We start from the raw sequence: 24,631 nt of genomic DNA, 5'->3' as shown, positions 1-24,631 counted from the left end.
TGATTTAAGAGAATTGAAACTTCTGATTCCTGTCTGGCTACGCACAAACAATTTGGCTGCCCCTCTAAGAAGCTGCTTTGCAAACACAAATTCTTGTAAACTACTCCAATTTAAAATTACCGCGTTATCCTCAAACTCGTCTAACCATTTATCAATACTGAGCTCATCTCTACCATTAAATAAGGAAATACTTCCTTCCACATCCCTCAGTGTGAACTGCGGGTTGGACACTATATTGGCTTGGTGAGAGGTTGGTGCCTCTACCATTATCACTGAACGTAATTCACTTTCGCTTTCATCTTCATCCTCTAACACATGTCCGAAATGTAAGAGCAACCTTGAACACTCAGTCCAATTTCTCGTAACTTATGCTTCAAATCTACCACTGTCAAACTCAAAATATCCTGTACGTCCATTATCTTTTCCTGTTATGTTGATTACAATTTCTAAAAAAAAAATATATATATATACATATGTACATACATATATATCGTAAAATATAACTTATTTGCCTCATTGTAGTTAAATTTTTGCAGCCTCGCACTTCGCAAAAAGCTTCTCTCTCTTTCTCAAAATTTGGATTACTGTATTTTGTGATACATGCATATGTACTTACATAGCTCAACGGTCGGTTCACTTTAAAATTATCCGAAGATCGTCCAATTGATGTGTTGCCTGATTCTCGGAATGTTGAACTTCTTGGAAACTTACATATACCGTTTGCACATCTTACATACTTATGTCCACATGCTCGGAATGTTGCATACATATATATATGTATGTATGTACTACTCATCACTGAATTTAAATCGTTCAGCACTTTTCTGTTTTTTTTTTTTTTATTGTAGTCTTTGGATTATAAACTTTATTAATTTAATATTTTATTAAACTCACTTAACTTATTATAACTTTACAATTTAGTTTTTGGTTTATTAAGTCCACATTTTCCACAACTTATTATAACATTAATTGTCAGGCAGCGGCTTGTCTGCCACTTCTGAATATGTACTTCTTACTTCTGTTTTAGTCAACTATTGTCTACTATGCTCGACTGTATATTTCGAATATTGTTCGAGTGTAGTTCGAATTGATCATATGTTCGTATAGTTTTGGTCAGAGGTGCATTTAAAAGGCTCGTCCGCTACGTGTGGACCTTTGACCCACAGGTTCCACTCTCACATATACATATATGTATGTATATCCAATACTATTAAAATTAATTTAAAATTGAAATGTACACATAAGTAAATGAATATGTATCTATACAAAATGGGACGAAGGCCTTAGCAGCCAGATCCCTTAGTTTCCTAGTCTGTTTGTAAATTTATTACAGGTCATATTTAAATAAATAATAAAAATATGCAATAATTTTACTAAAAAATTTGCGAATATCCAGTGGGTGGCGTTGGTGTTATACGTTGGATTGAGAACACAGCTACCGAGATGTAATACTTTAAACCTGTTTCCACGACTGTCGGGTCTAAGTAACCGTAACGGACTCGGTCTTTTATCCGGCCAAGGACGGTTATTTCGACACCATGCTTCGAAATTACTTTAGGAATGCTTATGTTAGGAATGTGCTTTAAACTATCAATCGCAGTGTAAGATGGGGAATAAAGCATTATCCTGAAAGCTCCTCGGACTTTGCTGGCACAGAAGAATTTCTACTTCAATGACTAACAATCTTATCTGCTGCAGTAACTTGTTTAAATTGTATATAACATACAACTATACAATATATTTGAGTTATCAGTTTTACTTTCTGAAGAGAGTTTGTCAGTTTTTTTTTTTTGTTTTTTTTTTAAATAACTACATTTTTGTATGACTAATTTATCGAAATATTAAAAGATAATGAATATAATTAATTGTTATATATTATAAAAGGTTCAATGTACAGTCTGTCAAGTAATTGCGTGGTCGACTTTACTGGCAGTTAGTGAAAGATTTCGCTCTAATTCCTTGGCGAGCCGATAGAGGAAAGCTTTGTCCTTGATGCATTGTCAACAAAGGTTCAGTTGTCGTTGATCTTTTGAAAGAGAATCACGTTAAACGCCATGCGTGCTAAGTACGCGTCGCGCTATGAAGCTGTGTTCCTTTGCGTCCACCCGAAAGATCCCAAAATGTCACAATCAGCGGCTGCTAAATATATGAGAAAGTCGAAGGCATTTGTACAGAAGTGGATACAGCGACATTGGCTAAAAATGTCGATGATTTACCAGAACGTGGTTCGATAGGAAAAAGGGGAAAAAAGATGAAAAAAGAATAGTGAATCTGTTTTCGCGGAATTCTGGTTTAACACCGCGGCAAGGACAAGCAAAATTTATAGCAAAAGGTTTAGATATTTCTTATGAAACTATCCGAATCCTTCTTCATACTCATGATCTGAAATGGCGCAACACAATGAAGAAGCCTCTGTTGACTGAAAAACTTGTGACAGATACATTGGATTGGCTGTCGCAGTCGCCCGATGCAAACCCTATTGAAAATGTGTGGGCATATATTAAACAGAAGCTTCGTGGAAGACGCACACACACTTTGAAGCAGTTGTCTTACGAAATTCGTCGGATCTGGAGATCCTTGCCACTAGAATACGCCGTCAAATTAGTAGAAAGCATGCCGGTGGTGACTGGACATATTATTGACCAAATTGCATCATTATTTATAATGTGTACAATGTATATACATATAAATATGAAAGTTTCATAAAATATTTTTTTTTTATAAATTAACACGACCACGCTCTTACTTGACAGACAGTATCTTTCGTGTTCAGTGAAATTTATATTATTCAAAAGGATTCGTTTCAAGATCTGCAAAAATTGGAATCGAAGCCTTAGCACCTTATTACATTAGTGGACAACTTTCTGCTTTAGGATTGGAGATCTATCTTGTAGGTTTGAAGAAATTTTTTATACAAAATAAAGCTGGAAACCAAGAAGATCGAGCTTGTCAGAATGACCTTACGAAATCTGGAATGTTTTATGTTTCAAATGTTCCGGCCGAGGTCAGGTATTTTATAGTAATACTGGCAGATCAGGCGGCATCGATTTAGTTTTATACTCAGTCACACAGCGGAAAGTAAACAAGCAATTTTCAGATACTTGATATTGGGTTAGTTTTTAAATATTTATTTTAAACAGCATAAAAGTCGAATAAATGCTGTAAAAGCTGTTATCTGGACTACATTTAGGTAGTAAGGCTTAAATTAGTTGTCAACGAAATCATCTAACGGAAGACCAGGGTAACGTGCTGTTTTGACGGGGTCGGACCATAGAGAGAGAGACAGGAAATATTGGGTGAGACAGATTTATTGGGCATACAAATAGGTAGTTAGAGATCTGCAGAAACTCATTGCACGCAGAACATACATATGTATGTATATGTATTTACTGAGTAACGATTATGACTGCTACAGTATTCAGAACGAAGTTTGTTGGTTACTCTAGATTCGCAACTCGAGCAATTCGTTTACAGTGGGTGGTGGTTTGACTGGGTATGGTGGTCTGTGCGTGTATGGAGTTAGTTGATTCTCTTTGGAGGCAGTTTACTCCAAGCGGAAGAAACACTTAGCTTACATGTGTTTAACGCTAGGATATCCCAATCAGTGTAGTTGTGTTTGCTCCCTGCTATGTCCTGCCTGTTTATGACTGTCCAGGTCAAAGTACTTAAGTTCTCATTTTGCGCTTTCAATAAGCCGAACACCTAGTCAGACTATTTACCTGCGAGGGAGTTAGCAGCATTTCCTTCTTTTCCAGTATAGAGGGTTGGTCTTCTCCATCCCTATAACTTCAGAGCAGTCTTCGTCGCATAGGATGATGCTTCCTTGTCTCTGAAGTCTATTAACAGTAGACCTGACCTGAAAAAGAAACCCGAGAAGGAATAAGGTATGCTTCCAGCCTTTTAGGCAGTACCGCCATTCTGATGCCTGATCAGAGTAATATCCTACGTTATCTGCATGTGCACCAACAGCCGTTTGTGCTGGCCTCCTCTTGGTGCAGTCGTTCGTGGTTGAGAGAGCAATTTGTACCTCTTTCTCTCAGGAGAATTTATCGTAATTTGGCCGATCCACCACTTATCAGCAGGGCGCGAGTTTTTGTGCTAGAGCGGAAATTCTTGTGCAAGGTTTCCCTCTAATACGCTTACTTCTTTAAGGAGAGTCGTTGTCCCTCTATACCTGTCCAGTGTTGAGGCCTTTGCTTCACTGATGATTTGCCCTTCCTCAGGTTCCTGAGGTACCATTTTACACTGGCTAGAAACCTCCTTCACAACCTACCGTCGGCAACTGGCCGTTCTTTCTGTATTTTTTGCCCCCACTTACGTGGTTCCGTTCAGAGCCGCTACTTATCCAGCTACCAGGGAACTGGTAGTCTGTCGCACCAGAGCCTCATAGTGCTATAAGGCTACTTCTAAAGGCAGCTCTGTATTAGGGAGGCGCCGTATAAATACAGTCGAATCTACCTCCTGCAATTTAGTCCGGTGGGCAGGGTACGTGGAACACCCTGGGCTAGGAGGTGTCAGGTATTGGTCATTGGACCACTGACACCGGTTAAAAGAGACTGAATGACTTTATACATATGTACATATAAACTGTACATATGTACATTATATGTACGTTTACTTCAACAACTCACTTCGTTCACTTTCCCTGTAAATTAATCCCTCGATTTATTTTACCGGCTTATTATTGCATTCATAAAACTTCTTTATCAAAATTATATAAAAGCACAAGCACAACCATACCACTCATTCATACCTGCATACTTGCTTGCCGATTGACATATAAAAACATGATTACGATTGCCAAGCGCTTTTACGTACATATATGCGTATGCATATCTGTATGTATGTATGCACATACATATGTCGGCGCCGTGATTAGATGCGATCTGGGAAGACAATAACTTCAACGGCCTCTCAACAAGAACTAGCAGATGTCAAGCAACTTAGCGATCACTAATATTGTCACCCTAACGCCGAAGTGGCGAGAATCTGTTTGCTTTGACGTGAAATTTCTAAGAACAAACTATGAAACACAACAAATTTGCAAATTTTATATTTATATACGATAATATCTACAAATGAGTGACAGTGTTATTAGCAATTTTGGTTATATGTAACTACATATGTACTTATATTGGTATTATCGGAGCAAGGCGTCCGCTGAGAGCTAACGGAGACATGCCTGTATACATATGTACGTACACGACGGACTATATTGATAACGGAGTAACAAGTGGTGTGGTCGAGCGAATATTATTGCGGCCTCTATATGTTTTCAGTTTGACACATTCAACAGTTTATCGATAGATTCGGCGGCTTAAGAATGGCGAGTATAAGGAGCGGAACAACTAACCTATAATTCCATGTGAGAGTGAACAAATGTTTAGACGAAATTATTTGTTGATATTTGCATATTTTAAATTTGAAATAGTTATGGAAGGAATGTTAACTACGCGATTCGTTTAAAGAGACTCAAAATCTGTTAATTGAAAATTTTTTGTTATCCGATTTCTTATTATTGTGCAATATTGTGACAGAAGAAGTAACGGTAGTGTACCGCGTATTTTAGTGAATTTAAGGAAGCAACTGTGAAATATGGTAAGTAAGAGGTGATCACCATCAATTAAACCGCGCTTTATGTTACGTATACGCAGTGTATGCCGATTTTACTAAGCGTATGTTTGAAAATTGTAATTTCCTAAATATGAGTTGCCTGTTTGCACTGCACTATGCTTAAAAATATTTTGTTCGTAAAGAATTTTTATTAGAAAGCAATTGGATGCCATTTTGTGAAGTTAAAACTATATTGGCGTGGTATGTTTTTGATTAGTGATTGAGCCGAGCAAATTTAAGAATTGTGAAATTAATTTCACAATCGATAAAATTTATTACTTGACTAACGTTTATCAGCGGGTTGTTACTATAAAACAGTTATCTATAAAAAATCACCAAAAATTTGTGACAACAAATAATTATTTCGTTCAATAAAGCAAACACATAAAAATATGCTTTGGATCTCAAATAATTTGAAAACGTTTTGGTAATAGTTTCATATCGGAGTGCATACATCTGTATATATAGTATGTATATGAATGTATTTGTTTGATTCAACTTCGTTTTTTCGTACTTACGTCCCCAAGTTTTAACAAACCTTTTTCATTTTTCAACAAAAAGTGTTAATTTTGCGGCCTTTGAGTTCAGATGTGGTTTTATAGAACTTTACACATTTTTTTTTAAGTTTGGGTACTTTATAGTTAGTCTTCGAGGGCAAACCTTAGCATTACAAGAATATATTCACAGTGGCGACAAAATCAAAAACTCTGCATTGTGGGTAAAGCACTCTTGTACCGACGGAAAGTTTGTAAATGTGGTTGTGGTGAACCGGACCAGAACATACTCACTTATATCCAATATTAAGCGAGTTTTATATAAAAAGCTCCCTGAACTTAATGTGCGAATTCAGGAAGTTGTTTACAAACGTCTACAACAAATAACTTCGATGAAATCGAGAGGAGCTTTCACAGAAATTAGATTGAAATTGCATTTACCAAAAGTATTTATGGAAAAATATTTGATTTAATGGGGGGGTAGAGTAAACTAGAAGTGGTGCGACAAATTAAGTCGTATTTTTTTAGTCTAATGAAAATTATGAACTCTTTTTTTTCAATGGAACCCTAAACTGATGGCATAGGCATGAAGCTGAAATCGGCTTTAATAATCCGTGAAACATGAGTCCTTATGATAGATAAGAAATCGGTGGGTTATAGTTATGTTTAGACAACTTTTTAGTACGATACGTTTTAATTTTGACTATGGAAGACTAAGCATTACTAGTCAAAAGTGAAGAGTCACCCATAAATATGCATAATTTTATGATATGTTTGTATTTCAAAGCTTTCATTTCATTAGGTTTCTTATCTCAAGAACTACAAAGTTTGTAAGTTTGTAAGTAATTAAATATTTATCACACCTATTGGCTCTACAAATAAGCATTTTAATTACATTCAACTTTATTACCCAACTTCATTCTTGACATTGGTGCAAACACAGTTTTTAAATACTTATTGCGCGAGTGTGTGTTCTATTTAAATAATGAAGTTGTATTTAGAGTTTTGAATCCACAATTTGAGAATAGCGTTTGTATTATTATATGATCCTTATATCCCTAACAGCGTGTATCAAGTTTGCAACGAAGTTTGTGACGCCAAGGAAGAATCATTGGTACATATACGGGAACTAGTTTCTCAGTTTTTAAGATATGAAGCTAAAATTTTGCACACGTCCCTTTCACCCCAAGAAGTTGCTTGCCGGAGAAGGCCGGAACCACCGATATCGGCGCACTAAAGCTGTCATACAAACTGAGCTACCTAAACTAATTTCTTGTATGAAAAGCTTTTCTTTAGACATAAAAATATATTATATTTGTATAATCCGACTTCGGGAATTTTTAAAGTCAGTAATTTGCCTACAGAATACAGATTTTAAATATTTTTATTTTTACTGGCGAGCATAGCGAACAGCGTGCTTCCAGTTTTTTCGCTTTTATTTGGATTCACTTTTCTTTAATTAAAATATTCGTATAAATTTCTGAGTGTTCTTCAAATAAAGTGCTTGAATTAACTTTTTTATGTAAACGCATATAGAATAGGGTGTTTTTTAGAAGCATATAACTTTTACTTTAAAAAGACCGCAAAAAAAAATAAGATATTAACTAATTTCAATCTTATTATTTGCAAATTCATGGTACCTAGCTTGGAACAGAATTTTGGCCATAGGGTCCTTATACTGTATCTTATTAAGGCCGTTCTCTTGGTTTTATACTATACAATACAAATAAATAATATAAATAATAAACAATATAAATAAAACAAAAATACAGGCATTAGGTAGGGGCTGCAAAGCATATCTTCAAGCGTGCTCGTACTCCATATATAGAAAAGTGTCCCAAGACTGAATATGACGCCAAAAATGCTTTATACTTCCAATTGACCGATCATACCAGCTTTTCCATAGTTTTTGCAAGTGGTTGTTGGGCAAAGATCGACCTGTTAAAATTAATTTTTTTGACAGTTTGTGTGATATTGAAAGTTTAAAAATTATGTTCCTCTTTTTTTGATATAACAACAAACCAATTTTTAAGAGAGCTTGGGTCATAAGTAAAAAAAGTAATTTCTTTGTTTTGATCGTAGGCCACTGTACGGAGAAAATCTTCCAGTTTGATGAGAATATTTTACATATAAGCGCCATCTAAGAAGAAGACCGGAAACACTTCATCAGTAGCGGATCCTTCTTTTGCACCGTCGGGAATGTCGTAATCATTTATAAATATACCCTGAAAATTTGCAAATAATCGATATAGTAGTTTTCTTCCCAAAAATCGATGTATTTTAGGATGTATTTTTTGAAAAACATTAGCCTGATTTAAGAAATGTTGGTATCGTAAGTGAGGAAGCGTTCTTTCTTCTGATGTACGTACGTTACTATGTACTCTCTTATAAAAGTTCTCTATAAAAGATATCTGAACTATTCCTACGGAGATTACATTGTCCTACCTAATAACTCATTTCAAATTTCTTGAAGCCATGTACCTCGTCCACTGGAAAAGCTTTCCAAAAACGCAGTTTATTCCGGTCGTTCAGTTTGTATGGTAGCTTTATGCTATAGTAGTTCATTTCACCCATTCCGACAAATGTTCGAATATATGTACATATACATAACGGGTGATTTTTTTGAGGTTAGGATTTTCATGCATTAGTATTTGACAGATCACGTGGGATTTCAGACATGGTGTCAAAGAGAAAGATGCTCAGTATGCTTTGACATTTCATCATGAATAGACTTACTAACGAGCAACGCTTGCAAATCATTGAATTTTATTACCAAAATCAGTGTTCGGTTCGAAATGTGTTTCGCGCGCGTGTTTTGTTCAGCGATGAGGCTCATTTCTGGTTGAATGGCTACGTAAATAAGCAAAATTGCCGCATTTGGGGTGAAGAGCAACCAGAAGCCGTTCAAGAACTGCCCATGCATCCCGAAAAATGCACTGTTTGGTGTGGTTTGTACGCTGGTGGAATCATTGGACCGTATTTTTTCAAAGATGCTGTTGGACGCAACGTTACGGTGAATGGCGATCGCTATCGTTCGATGCTAACAAACTTTTTGTTGCCAAAAATGGAAGAACTGAACTTGGTTGACATGTGGTTTCAACAAGATGGCGCTACATGCCACACAGCTCGCGATTCTATGGCCATTTTGAGGGAAAACTTCGGACAACAATTCATCTCAAGAAATGGACCCGTAAGTTGGCCACCAAGATCATGCGATTTAACGCCTTTAGACTATTTTTTGTGGGGCTACGTCAAGTCTAAAGTCTACAGAAATAAGCCAGCAACTATTCCAGCTTTGGAAGACAACATTTCCGAAGAAATTCGGGCTATTCCGGCCGAAATGCTCGAAAAAGTTGCCCAAAATTGGACTTTCCGAATGGACCACCTAAGACGCAGCCGCGGTCAACATTTAAATGAAATTATCTTCAAAAAGTAAATGTCATGAACCAATCTAACGTTTCAAATAAAGAACCGATGAGATTTTGCAAATTTTATGCGTTTTTTTTAAAAAAAAAGTTATCAAGCTCTTAAAAAATCACCCTTTACATTATTTATAGCCACATAAGTTTTATAATTAAATATATATTTATTTATTGTATAATTATTTCAAAAGTCTTCGAAAGCAATAAGTAGTGAAACTAACATTCAAACTATATTCTGCTTCTTGAATGAGTTTGCAAATATTTGAGTTAGCAAATGGTTATGCCCGCTCATCAGCAAAATAAAAACATTCAAATTATCTCGGTCATGTTCTCTTCTCTTTAATAATAACTTTTATGGACTATCTTCAAGTCAATTTTAAAATGAAAATGCTTTCTTTCCGAGTAAAAAAATATATTAAATATTAGTTGAGGGATATATAAATATAGATAAACAATTAATAATTTTTCTTTCATTTTCTATAGCTCTCGTTTTGTTTAATATTCTACTACTTAGCCACCGTCAGACTGCAAACAAATGTAAATTCTTCACTCAAAAAGCGCAATTACCGTTTTTTTATGAAACGCTCACGATTCTTATCTTCTTGATAAGCTCGTTTGCAATCAGTAGATATGGGACTGAGTTCACCTATTGCCTTAGTGCGGGAGAACCGACTCACGCGGCTTTATCGGTGTGTTGAAGAGCAAACGATATTGTGGAGTTGAAGTTCCTCTAAATGGCATTCAGTTACACCTTTAGTGTCAGTTGGTTTCGTCGATCCCACTTCTGCACGAGTATTAAATAAAAAGCGTGTAACATTTTGAACCGTGTTTGTTTGTACTCATGCACATGTTTATTTATTGTTATTTACTGCAAACTTCGATTTTGGAGTGTCGATGTGCTGTTTTCGCTCACTCTCAGGACATGTGTACGCGCACTTGAATATTACGGCAAAGAAAAATAAATAACTGCATGAAATCGGTTAAAAATTGAGTATGAAAACAGCAAAAACATTTAGCAACGATTGTTTATAAATGAAACGTCGTATATTTCTTGTTAACGCCGCTCTTTTTAGTTTTATCAGAGATTAGGAAATATTTTTATGGGTTTGCGATAGTGCTTTTAGCGCGTTGCTTTCCTCACATTTCATTGAATTCAATAGGAAGAGTCGATTTACTAGAATTTGAAAATACAGAAATAGGTACACATGTAGTCTAGAAGTGCTTGTGCTGGTGGATTAGTCGGTGAAATTGTGAACATTGCCTTACCGCAAACGAACGGATGTGTTTTTGTGAATCGTTAGAGAAACAGTTTTATTGTGTACGGAAAGGAAACTCGCCGAAAGTTTGTTTTGAAGCTCGTGATAAATATCATAATGGAAAAGGTCTTAAACACATTATGCGGTCGAAGAGTGAGTAATATCTGCAAAAACTATAAATATATATTTAATACGCTTCATTAACGCTATCTAATTATTATTATAATTAAGAAGGGCTAAGTTTCGTACGGAACTGAGTTTAATGCTGGAATATCTAAAATGGTGATTATTTAAAAAATACTCGTATGTATAACAATATGAGGAAAATAAAATACTCTGTACGCTATCTGAGTAAGTGACTGTAGTTATAATATTTCGATTAGATTAAAGGAAGTTCGTTCGTATGCAGCTGAATATTTTATAATCTCGTACTTGGTTGGCTTTGAAATTTTCCAAATTTTATGTTAAAAGATGTTGCGAATGAAATCAATGCTCGTTACAAGAAGAAATTATGAATCGATTACAATTATATTGGGCATCTTATAAGTTTGTAACATTGGTCATGGTTTCATTTTGATTTGTTACTTTATTTTGCGATTACACTAATTTTCCATACTAATAATATAATCTCAAGAATATATAGTATAAACATAATTTCCTAGAGAGATCTAACATACTGAGTATATATCATATTAAGTCAGAACGGCAGTCAACCGGCAGTTGAAGAGGTCTTAATGAGGAATATGGGGACTAAGGGAACGAGGAACTAATGAAACGATTATAGCTTAATTATGTATTGTTATAGTAATATCACTTTATAGCTTTCAGCTTAACTATAACTTGTGGTCGCGATGGCTCGATTTTCATCCACTCTCTTCTGAGTGTCGGAAGTCAATATCATTCACTATAGCAGCGTTCGTGGTTTTAGCCTCCTATAGCCATTCAACTGAGCTTGGCACTGAAAAGCCTCTTCACATGTCTTTCTGAATTAGCTTTGTAGGTATACTTTGAAAAACCCATAGTCCATTTGGTAATGCTTTAAGCCCTCTAACATGTTTAAAAGTACATATTTGCGTAATTATTTGTAGATAATAAAGTTATGTTGTGTTTGGTATGACTAATGCTCATATCGAAATGTTGGTATTTCAAGTGAACAAATAATAGCAGCAAGTCAGTGGTGATATCTCCATTTATGATTCCTGGTATTCGATAAGTTATCTCTGTTAGCAAAGGTTGTAAAGGGGCGCCAAATTCGATAGTGGGGAACGAACATGATTTAAATTTAGAATACCTTAGTTTCTCCTACTTTTTCATTGTTGTTATCGGTGCCGTTTGTAATCATTTGTTATATAACTGTGTTGACCTGTGCTTTAATTGAACACCAAGCATATTAGCGCGGCGTTAGGTACATGTAAACAAAAGTATTTTTATTTGTTTGCACTTCTGCATATACGAGTAGACTCAGTGCATGTGTTTGTGAAATCGTTACATTTCAATATACAGTAGAGGCCCGCTAATCCGGACACGGCCTAATCCGGATTCTACTGTAATCCGGACAGGGGTAAAAAATTCAAAATTTCTATTATGTCCCTTGTAATCCGGACCGACATTCTCTATCCGTATTCTCTAATCCGGATCACATGTTTATTATTCACTACATTCGCTTTTATGCTTATGCGTGCGCTTTGTTTCATTCTTATGTGAATCCGCATTATTCTGGAAATTACTTCCTAATCAAACATGGGTGTTTGCTGTAGAAAGAAGAGGTCCATGGAGAAAAACCTCCAAAGAGAGAGTAACATTTCTTGCTTGTGCAACCATAAACTTAAAATGATGGTCATTGGAAAGGCGGAAAATCCCAGAGCTTTTAAGAACTGTAGCGATCTTCCAGTTGAAAATTACTCGACAAAAAATGCCTGGATGACTTCAACAATTTTCGTAAAATGGTTTCACGAGTCGTTTGTCAAACAAGTAAAGGATTTTTAAGCGGACAACAACCTAGATGGAAAAGCTATTTTACAAGTTGATAATGCTTCTTGTCACGCATCGGTTGAGCAGTTTAGGAGCGATGATGGTAAAACTATAACCGTATTTCTTCCCCCTACCTGCACAGCTCTTATCCAACCAATGGACCAATTCTTTGGAGAACCTGTCGTCTGATACAGTAGCAAAATGTTGGCAAAAAATCCATCCCTATACAGGGAATAACGATATAGTTAAAACCGAAAACAATTCCGATGCTGACGAGGATCCAGATGATAGCGTTTTTCTGTCTGTTCTCAAAGAAAAATGGACGTCACAGCGTGAAGATGCACAAGAGCTAACAGAAATAGGAGCTTTGTTGCAGAGAATGGATATTAACAATCACCAACTGCCACAATCTGAAATAAGTGAATGGCTTATTGGAGATAACGACCATTTGCCCCTCCATAGTGACGATTCCTCCGTTGAAGAAGTCGAAAACAATGAACCAAAAGCTAAACATGAAGACGCTATTAAAAGCTTCAGCACCTGTTTACAATGGTCTGAGGAAAATAACGTTGAATCGAACAGTTTGTGTATTCTTGGATCGCTACGGCAGCGAGCAATGGAGGCTAAACAAAAAAGCGTTCGCCAAACAAAATTAACCAATTTTTTCAATTAAATTTAGAATTTATATTACACCCATCCATATTAATCCATACACATTGCTAACGTTTATTTTCAATGGATTGTTTTAAGTTTTTTTTTGGAACATGTGTATTATTTGTTATAATAAACAAACAGAAATTTATAAATATTTTTTCTTAATACATAGTTCTGATACTTATGTCTTTGGTAATCCGGATTCCCTTATATTCCGGATAGGGGTCGGTTTTAATTGATCCGGATTAGCGGGCCTCTACTGTATATATTCTGATTTAAGGAGGATAAAGGGAAATAAGAACAGAGTAAAATTAATTTTAGGCACCGCGCGTGAGAAACTCTTCCTATTTGTAAGAATTAGAGGTGTGAAATATCGGATTTTTCAATAATGACAATACAAAAGCAGACCAATAGGGACAGAAGGTATTTTGACGCTACATCCAATTTGTGGTCGTCATAATCGTCTTGTCAGATTAACAATTGATCGTCTTGTAGAAAAAATTGAATCCATAGGCATAGTACAAAATGTTCTTGTGCCAGTGAGACATAGAAGTACCCGAAGAGTCGAGAATATTGCTGCCGCTAGCGTATCAATTGAGAAAGACACAAATCAGTCTCTCACGCATCGTTCTCAAGCGTTGGGCATCTCTGTGATGTCGTTGTGGTAAATTTTTCAAATATATCTCGGCCTACATCGTTACAAAATCAAATTGACGCAAGAACTGAAGCCGCTTAACCACCAGAATCGTCGTGAATTGGACAGAGCAACAACTTGAAAATGATCCAGATTTTCATCGAGAAATCATCTTCAGCGATGAGGCTGAATCTCTTCGTCAATAAGCAAAATATGCGCTATTGGTCAGACAGAAGATGATCAAGTCCGACACGTTACTGTGAATGGGAATCGCTGCAGCTCAATGTTAAAAGAAAATTTTTGGACCGAATTAGATGATATAGACAAGCCATACACCGAATGTCACAATCGATTTTTTTTAAACCAATTTTGGCGAATGTGTTATCGCACGAAAGCTGCTACGTCCACCGGTACCACGACGCATGGTGCTGACAGTGGTGTTTTTTAGTGGACGAGGACCTTCGGAGGAGTTCGAAGCATGGTGCACAAAGAGTACGCTCAATGCAGCGCTGCTCTGTTGCTCTGAATTAATTAATCGTGAAATGTTAATAAAAAATATATAAATTATTGTATGCATTTTAATGCAAAATGAAAGTTACATAATATTTATGTGCTCCTGTTAGGGCGGCTGTGCATTGTTAAACTTACTTGCTATCTGGCCATTACGCAGCAATATTAACGAGGTCATGTTTTTTGTCGCAGCTTGAAGTTTTGCTGATATATCTGAATATTTGCGTGACAGCGGACAGATGTCGCTAGGATAGTTCATATTTTCCAAGCGGCTATTCAAACCGCACAGGCTTGTCACGTTTCAAGGTCAAGCACTAAATTATATAAAAGTGAAGGAAGGAAAGAAGAATATCTTCAAGAATAGCTGGTTATTTGTAAGACTCGAAAGTTTATGTTCCTGCTTGGTTGGTGAACTGTTAGGAGGTGCCGTATTCGAATAATTATAAAATCGTATTTATGATTCAACTTGCTTAACCCATTTCCTTCCTCGTACGATATACATACATCTTTGCTATTTGAATGAAATTCCTCCTAATATATCCATAAGCTTAACATATTATTTATATGAATGGTCTTAATCTCATAATTTGTGATCCGATTTGACACGTTTTCTCCCTTAAACAATAGAATATCGAATGTTATATATTCACTTTATTTTCCTAAGATATCTTACTTATAAACTGATATATGTACATATTTACGGTATAGTGCCAACCGGAGGCAAAAATTAATATATGTACATATATGATTAGGTACTACTATGAGCAATGGTAAGACTTTTTTCATAATTTTAAAATTCTTAATTTATTCTTCAACATCTAGGTCGTTTCCCTCAAAGTAATTCCGCTCGGTTCTAATATACTTGTGCCAACTTTTATTTCCAATTCTCGATGCAGTTGTTAAAGTCTCGGTAAAAACTCCAGAACAAACAATGCAGTATGCGGCGGTGCATTATCGTGGGGCAAAGTCCAAGATTTGTCGGACCATAATTCCAGCCTCTTTATACGAATAGCTTCGCGCAAACGACACATAACACTCAAAGTATTCCTTGTTGACAGTTTGGCCGGTCGGAAGGAATTTGGAGTGTACCACACCTCGATAGTAAAAGAAAACTGTCAACATAACCTTGATTTTTGACCTGCTTTGACGTAATTTTTTCGGCTTCGGCTCACCATTGTCACGATATTCGGCTCAATGATCGTTTTTTTCTGGGTCGTAAGCATAGATCCAAGACTCATTGCCAGTAATAAGACGTTTCATGACGTCCTGATAGTCCGAAAGGATTGTTTCACAGACGTTAACGCGACGCTGTTTTTTCGAAAAATTAAGGGGGGAGAACATTTTTATGATTCATTTTTTTATATGTTTTTTATTGACATTTTAATAATATAAAAAAAATTACAAAAAAAAAACAAAATTCGTCGAGATACTGGCCGGTGCAGTGGGAGCTTCAAAAAAAGGGTGCTTCCTCGTTGACGTGATTTCAACCCTTGTAGAGATCTAAAATACAAAAAACAAGAAGATTCTTCATTAGTAAGGATGTCGTTATCGAGTTGGACCTTAAAAAAAAAATAACAAAATGGCGTCGACTTGAAAAAAAAAATTTTTTTTGACCCGATTTTTTCGACCTTTCGAATTTTTTAAAAATACTTCAAATCAAAATTTTTGGAAACTCAAGGCAGATACGATAGAGCATTGTATAAAGAAGATATATACCAAATTTCAAAAGAATCGGTTCAGTAGAACTTGAGATATCATGTCAACCTCAAAAAAAGTAGTTTCGAGAAAAACGCGGACGACGAAAATCGGTTTTTTCAAAATCCTAGAAAAGAATACCCCCTTAAGTAATTTCGGAACCCATCGTGCTTTGAGTTTTCTTAGGCCCAAATGATCTTTCAAAATGGTTTTTACTGATCTCTTCGATGTTTTAATGCTGCCAGTAAGATCTCTGACTGTTAATCGTCGATTCTCAAGCATGGATTCCTTTATTTTATTGACGTGTTCGTCATCAACGCTTTCTCGACACTCTTTGAATAATTTATACCAATAAAAACACTTGCTCGCGATAAACAATTGTCATCGAAGGATTTTTACAACATTCTAAATATTTCGGCACCTGAAATTTCATTCCGCACACAAAGTTTAATGGAACTTCTTTGTTGAATAATTTCACTCATCGCAAAAATCGTCGAATGCACTTTATGTACTTTGAAAAGACAAGTGTTTACTAAACATTAATGATTACTTTGATATGACATTTGGCACAGATGTCACTGAGAGTCATACCAAACTAAAAAAAAAGAAACTTTCGAAGAACGGGTTTTTGTGCGAAAAGTAAATTAAAAAGTCTTACTGTTTCTTGCCCACAATGGCATCAGTAATATACTATGTATTAGCACATTGAATTAAAATTTAATAAATTTTCAATTTTATGTAAATATCTTATACATATATGTATGCATGTACAGACATACATATTTATTTTCATTTTACCTTAACTTTTTCATTCAGTAAGATTTATAGTTCTTATCTTACCGACAAAGTTTAGTATCATTAAAAGGTATTATATTATTTTAGCACCCACAATAAGCGAGATCTGACTGGTGCAGTTTAATAGACATTTATAAGAGAATAAGCTTATGAATTTACCGTTTGAATACAAAAATACTCGCATAGACATGTGAGAAATTGAAAGCTTCTTCTCAAAGTCATGCTCTCACTCCGGTATATGCCACAATTAAACTGAAAATAAAGTTAATTTAAAAGCACATAGCACGTATTTGTTGCATAAACTCACATGACGTCATAGTTGATTGAACTGTAAGTAATAAACGATGACAGAAAGAAATATTTTATTAAAAAAAAAATAAAAGTAAAGTGACGTTGGGGAACATACTATATGTATGCGAAAGTATGTATGTATATAGCTCTGCCTTATGAACATATTTACTTACTTTCATTAATTAAATAAAATATTGCGATTTGTCTTTATTTACGTATTTACATACATACATACATATTCGTATATGTACCATGGCTTTGAAATTTGGGCCATTTGGCATTACATATTTATGTACACATTTCCGCCCTAACAACTAAAAGCCTTACTATTATGGAGAGCATGGAATTATCAGATTATTTTTCGATCATCAACCGAAAATAACAGTTACGATGAAAAACAAAAATCAGGTTAAACAAAAATTTGATAACAAAGTTGAATAGCTCCCATTGTCAGAGAGCGACTAGCTTTGAGAGAGAACAAAACATCTTCCGGCTGGTCTTGATTTGTTGCAAGACCCGTTTATATCTGTTTGTATGTTACATAGGTATATTGATGCCGCTGCTTGCCCCACCATAACAGTATTAAGAGGAACTTAAGAAAATGGGCAATTAACTGTGCCAAGAAAGCATTGCTCTCAGCTAAAGATGTGCGCCAGACTCGAAGTGTGCCGAACAAAACATGCAAACACACACACATCCACATGAAATAAATGTGAGTTGTATCGAAGAAAACTGAGGTAAATGAGCGTAAAATCTGTTTTGGTTAGAAGATTTCAAGTTCAGCATTCGCTTGAATTGTTTAGTACTAGGGGAATCGTGCGACTGAAAGTGTCTAAGCGTCTATTCCGCGGATAGTTACTCAAGTCCATATACAAATATACGCGCCATACATATCTACATATGTATGTAGTTCATGCAGTTCATGCTACATCGACCGTTTCAAACACGAATATGTATGTAAATTTGGCTTTCGATCGCAGCGCATTGCCGGACTTAATTGATCAGCTGGACCGGTCGGCTGAAAGTCATTAAGAGGAAACCGTTTGTGTGGATGTGGCATTTGAAAATAAATACCATGGTGATCAAAAGAAAAAAAAACAAAAGAGAAATATTAAATATGATGTTTAAATTATTCATAGTGCCCGAAAATGCATTGAAGCATAACAACTGATTGAATTTGAATAATAAGTGAAATGATTGGGAAAACACATTGAGATGGTGAAATTTGTGAAATCCTAAATTAAATCTGCTGTTGCATTTCATTTTTAAATTATTCGGGTTTAGAGAAGATTTAATCATTTGTTTGTTCATTGCAGAATGTTTTCTAAAAAATAAAAAAAAAATAAAAACATAAATTTTTCTCGACCATTTCTTCTTAATTTGGCAGTGGAGCAAGTAAAATAGTAAATTATTGAGTAATAAATGTGAGAATACTTATTGATCCTTAGATCTTTTCTGAATATTTTTTAGTTCACCTTTAACGAAATTGTGATCCTAAATTCTTCATAGCCTAAGGCCTTTATTAAGAGAGTATAGCATTGTAAAGGGTGATCAATTTCGAGATTCCCTATTGTTTAAAGAAAAAACACAGAAACTTCAAATTTAATGGGGAATGCTTATTATAATTCGAAAGAACGTTCCTTGGCATTTATTTTTTGAAGATTATCTCATTCAAATGTTGGTCGCGACTAAGTCTCAGATGGTCTATCCATTGAGTCCAATTTTCGTTGACTCGTTTGGGCATTTCGACTGGTAACTGGTGAATGACACGCGTTATGTTTGGCTTCAGGGCCTGAATCGAAGCGAGATTGTCCGTATAGACTTTAAATTTTAGATATCCTCACAGGAACAAGTCTAACGGTGTGATTTCCCACAATCTTGGTGGCCAATCGACTGGCCCAAAAATTACAATTATCTGTTCGTTAATATCATCTAACTTTACCTTAAACCCTTAAATACTCTCTGCTACTTATCGCAGGGACGAACTCTCTGAGTTAAAATGTTATTAATTTTATCAAATTAAAGTTATTTGTATACTATTGTTTTGGTGAAAATATGTACATATATGTATGTTTTATGAGCAGATCATTCTGTTCCAAACCTGTGGCCTCTCAAAGCTTAGTTGGAATACTCAAACTAACAAATTAATTACAAATGCATATAGTTTTGGTAAATTTCCTGTAAGAGAGCACAATGCACAATTTCTTTGTACACTCCTTAGATTGTCTTAAAGGAATATTTCTGAAAAGCTTATTGGGTGCTTGAGTGTCCAAAAAACATTGTACGACATACTTAAGCGCATATTCACGCATCAGAAGTTAAGATTTAAGGAATTCAATCCTCATTATTGACATGCCTCTGCTTCTTTCGATACAAACAATTAGAGCAATTTTTGTCTTACACGGTTGCCAATCCCAGTTGGTGGACTAAAAATAACTCCATACATTAAGATTGTTCAAGAGTGACAAGCTGGTGAAGTAGGGCTCGTGTGTACCAATAAAAACTTACGAACTTATTTATTTCCATAGCTTTGAAACGAGATGAAAAACTTGCCATACTCTCGGTATACTTTTGCCAATAATATGTTAATTGAAAAGCTTTACAAACCTTTGTTCAGTGTTTCTTCTAGCGTTAGGTGTTAACTAATGCCATTGAATGCTGAAGGCGCAAAGTGAAACATAAACACAATACTTATTTGATTTGATTCAAACATACGTATACTCATCTGTAGGCCTTATCTAGAGTCGCCTAAAATGGATCGCGGGTGGCCAGCCTGCTATTTAACGATCAGATAAATAGGTGCAAATAAATGGTGCAAATGTTTTGAAAACAGTAAAAATAAAAAGTGTGGCAAATAAATTATTCCACCGTTATATAAAATCAAAAGCAACAACAAAAATAATAACAAGCCAAAAACAGCATCAACTAATAAATAAAACTATTAAAAGTTCGCGAAAAGTGATGACTTTTAACATATTTTAAACTCGCATACTCTCGTAAAATTGCGGCAGCGGAATTTTTTGCAACAGTTTACACAGGCTAACGCTAAGCAGATTTTAACTGTGAATTGACAACATGTCCGTTACACTTTTGGCGCAGGTGCATGCGCGAGGCAGCAAGCCGCATGAAAGTGTATGCGACGTTCCAGTGTGTTTAGTTGAATGAATCTGAAATTGAATTCCTTATGACAGTTCAAAAGCAGCGCTGAACAAATTCACATTCCAACAAATGCTACGCATAACGCGCCAACGAAATAAAGTGAAATTTTTTGCGGAAATTAAAATCCTATTCAAGCGTTCAGTTTTTTCCTTCTTTTTTTTGTGACTGTGATTTCGTTAATGTGTTTTAGAAAAAAATATGTGTGATAATATCGGCAACAGTTGGAATATAAATATTTCGTAGAGTTCCGTTTTGTTTGTGGTTGTCGTGTTTTTGTGATTTTGGCGCGGGCTTCCAGCTGAAAATGAATTTTGTGGGTCGGCATGATCATCTTGCCGGCGGCTATCGACGCGTTAACACAGCAACTTATGGCTTTCCACTATTTAACAATACGGATGAATCGAAGGCCTTCGTTAAAGATAGCCTCTCTTGGAAATGGCATAAGGTGTGTGCAAAATTTATATTGGAAAAAGAAAAGTGTTAGTTAAATATATAGCACCAAAAGTAAAATAAGTGGCACTCAACTTTTCCGCAAGATATCACTCATTAGTTATAAGTATTTTTCGTGGCTCGATCTACTTACTCAACAACCTAAAGTTTCTCGTAAACTATTTTGATTATTTTACTAATATAAGTTATAATAAAAATTTTCTCCTATTTGGAAATTAATTCGGATCTAGTTTCTAAGCTTAAATTAAAATCAGAGATAGATATGGAGTTATACATATATGTATAAATGAAAAGGATGACGCGAAAAGTTGAAATCCGAGTGACTGTCTGCTTGTTCATCTGTGCTAGTGATAACATGAGTAAAAATTCAAATATCCTGATGAATCTTCTTCCTTGAAAAAAAGTAAGGTGGTGTTCGTGGCTAGGGCTAAACATTTTGGAAAATTGGCCGGTACCAAGCCCTCTAATAGGTTTACATATATCTAGACCATTAAAGCTACAGTACCCAAATTCAATCAGGATAAATCCTTTAAGCACTCAAATCGACATTTTAAAAATGGTTAAAATCGGATGATAAAACCGTCCAAAAACTACTAAATATTGGTTTCTCTTGCGGTATTTTCGCTAGTTGGCGCTGAAAGCGCGTAGTTCTAGTTTTACTCGTCGCATCGGGTCATGCTATACCTTTTTGGAAAGCTCATTTCACGTGTTTGATTGCTTGCCATTTCTTTTAAGTCGTTTGTGATTTATAGCGTCGCAAACATGGAGCAAAATAAAGAGAAAATAGGGCATATTTTACAGTACTACTACGATAAAAGCAAAAATGCATCTCAAGCCGCCAATAAAATTTGTGCAGTTTATGGACCCGATACAGTTTCCATTTCCACCGCACAACAATGGTTTCAACGTTTTCGTTCTGGGGTAGAGGTGGTCGAAGATGCGCCACGCTCCGAAAGGCCTGTCGTCGAAAATTGCGATAAAATCGCTGAATTGGTCGAAAGAGACCGGCATAGGAGCAACTGTCAATGTGTTTTAACGTGAATACCTGCCACTAGTAGACTTAAATCCACGGCACTCAAAAAGTACAACGGATCAAAATCAAAGCGTTGATCAGCGCCCCAAAGCACAAGTGCATGCACAACACTATACTCTGGGAACCAAAGCAAAGTGCCGCCCCACACTTACACTTTGGTACCAATCAGTTCGGGTGAAAACCAAAGGAAAAACACCCTAGCCACCTTGGTCGGGTACGAGGCCTACCTAAACCTCTGCCGTACTTTGGGTCCGGCACCCGGCCGCAGTGCGACTCCACATTGGACAAAAGCCCTTCCTGCATTTAGGTCTAAACCACAGCCACCACGAATCTCCCCAAAGGGCCGAACCCAATGAGCAGATTGGAGCGAACTCCAAGGGCATTACTGCTCCCCGTGGTACCATGTTTTAGTCTTTGGTATGACCTGTAGACCACAGTGTTACCTGTGATCTACTGCCAGTCGGGGACCCTAAGAACTCCTAGGAATTCCTAAGGACCCGGCTGTATAATGTGTTGTTCGTCATTTCATTTTTGTGTTTGTTATATAATCGCAAACCCATTCAAAGAATATGATAATCATTTCGATATAGCACTTTTCTGACACCTCATATGACCATGCCGACATTAAAAATCTGACCTGTCAATGTCGGACATAGTGCATTTGGATTTTAGTCGCCTTTTACGACAGGCATGCCTTGCCGCGGGAATATTCTCAATCCCCCTCCCCGCAGGGGGGCGGCATAGTAGCAGCCGTTGCATCGCTCAAGAGCTGGGCATGAGTCATCAAAAATTCATTTCAATTTCAATGAAAAAAAAATTCAATAAAAATACCGCAAGACTTTTTTGACAACCCAATATGTAAAAATCAATAACTAAATCAACAGAGAAAAAATTTTACAGTCGAGATGGTATGAGAGAGCTTAATGGGAGCCGGGGTTAAAATTGGACGATGTCCGTGGCACGGCCAACTATCAGGTAAAATCACATATCTCGGTACCTACCCGGATGAACGATTTCGACTCAATTTGGTACTTCACATTCCTCTCACAGTCTTATGTCACATTCAAAAAACGAACGAAATCGGACTACAACTACGCCTACTTATATTCGATTTTTTCACTCCGTAATAAAAATTTGGCCTAATAATTCTTTTAAGGAATGTGGTATTCTTTACCAAATTCCTTATGATCAAAAATTGTCCAACTATTTTCTAAACTGTACAAGCCGTCAATTACCGGAAATATGGCCACTAATATTTATAGCTGACTTCTGACAGAATATGACGGTCAATGTATGGATGTATGGATTAAAATTCAGAGTAAATATTCTCCTGGTAATTGTATCTCTGTATATTAAAAATGGGTTGAATCATATTCAACTTCAATCATATTTTCCTGAGGGAATTTCTCGGACTTTGGTTATTGCTAGTTGTAAGAGGATAAAATGTTTGGTAACACCCGAACTTAGCCATGCCTTACCTGTTTAACATAAAGTTTTGCCAATTCCTTCAGGTATTTCTCCGAATTTGATCCTTGCACAGTCTTTACTTAGTTGGCCAAGTTTTATATAGTATGCGTATATTTGCAAATATTTTCGGTTATTTTCTGTCACGAGGCTTTAGTAATGATGTTTAAGCAGCAATGTGCAAATATTTTTCAGTTCATGTAATACAAAAAATATTTTCCAACAAATTGCTCGCTTATACAAGATATTTTCTAACTTTCAAGCTCTCAGGTAACTACATTTGTGGCAATTTGGTGCTCACTATTAGTATAGTATTAAAACATGTCACAAACATTATCCTCGACTTTTCGAACTTAGGATATGTTAACCTTCCTCGACGGCACATATTTATGGAATATAATAAATTTTACAACACGGATAAATTTCTAGTATATATGAGAACTATCCTTATAAATTTCACTGAGCATATTCATTTTCAGTACCAAATATTATCGTAGCGTCCAAAAGTAAGACGAATAATCCTTTTATTATGTAAAATGTCGTTAGGAACTTACATTTCAAATTGGCTGAAGAAAATACTTGTATTAAATTGTTGACATCAGAATCAGCACACAAGTCACATAAAGATATCAGTTATACTTAGGGTAGCAGCGTCATAACTTTCGAGAGATAACGGTGCTTGCTGTGGCAAGTCTCAGCTTTAGTAAGATCTAAAAATAGATTAGTGTATTAGCTTTGAGTTAAGAATCGCCATAACACAAAATCATATTTAACAATTATTGATTCTTTGGCTGTTTTTAGCTGCTTTATCTTTGAAAATATTAAAAAAAACCCCCGTTAATTGTTTGTGAAAGACAACTCATTGTTGAGGTGATAAAATCTTATAGAAAAATGAAGAAAAATGGGATAATGAAAGCATGAAATAACAAGTACTCGTATGTACTCGCACTGTGGGTAGACACATATTGATATCACTCATTATTCCTACAGAATTCCATAATGCCAATCGAAATGTTATCGACATCTTGCACTATACCGATAAACTAGAAATAACCCCAAACAAAGGGACGAAATTTAATATATTCAGTATGTGATTGGCAGGACAGGGTACAGAAATCTCATCTCGCCAAATACCAATATATAAGTAAATTTAATGATTTTAATTTTTTGAGTTTAAAATCTTCCAAACT

General features: G+C 35.7%; 1 protein-coding gene across 5 annotated transcripts in view; it reads left to right on the top strand.

Annotated features, from left to right (window-relative positions):
- The first annotated feature begins 5,299 nt into the window (after nucleotides 1-5,299).
- Nucleotides 5,300-24,631, top strand: part of LOC105231347 (phospholipid-transporting ATPase IF) — a 43,703-nt gene continuing 24,371 nt past the window's right edge. The window contains exons 1-2 of one of the 5 annotated variants that reach the window (XM_049455974.1): nucleotides 5,302-5,365; nucleotides 5,432-5,598. In XM_049455974.1, coding sequence (XP_049311931.1) covers nucleotides 5,596-5,598 — 3 coding nt within the window. In that variant the 5' untranslated portion in view covers nucleotides 5,302-5,365; nucleotides 5,432-5,595. Of the gene's footprint in view, nucleotides 5,599-10,274; nucleotides 10,939-18,124; nucleotides 18,414-20,643; nucleotides 20,940-24,631 lie in introns of those variants that run through there. The other 4 variants (XM_049455973.1, XM_049455971.1, XM_049455972.1 and 1 more) reach the window with 4 other exon arrangements.

This window comes from Bactrocera dorsalis, chromosome 4, assembly GCF_023373825.1.
Source record: "Bactrocera dorsalis isolate Fly_Bdor chromosome 4, ASM2337382v1, whole genome shotgun sequence".
NCBI lineage: Eukaryota > Metazoa > Arthropoda > Insecta > Diptera > Tephritidae > Bactrocera > Bactrocera dorsalis.
The sequence above is the reverse complement of the archived record's forward strand: the minus strand, read 5'-3'. Positions and strand labels throughout refer to the sequence as shown.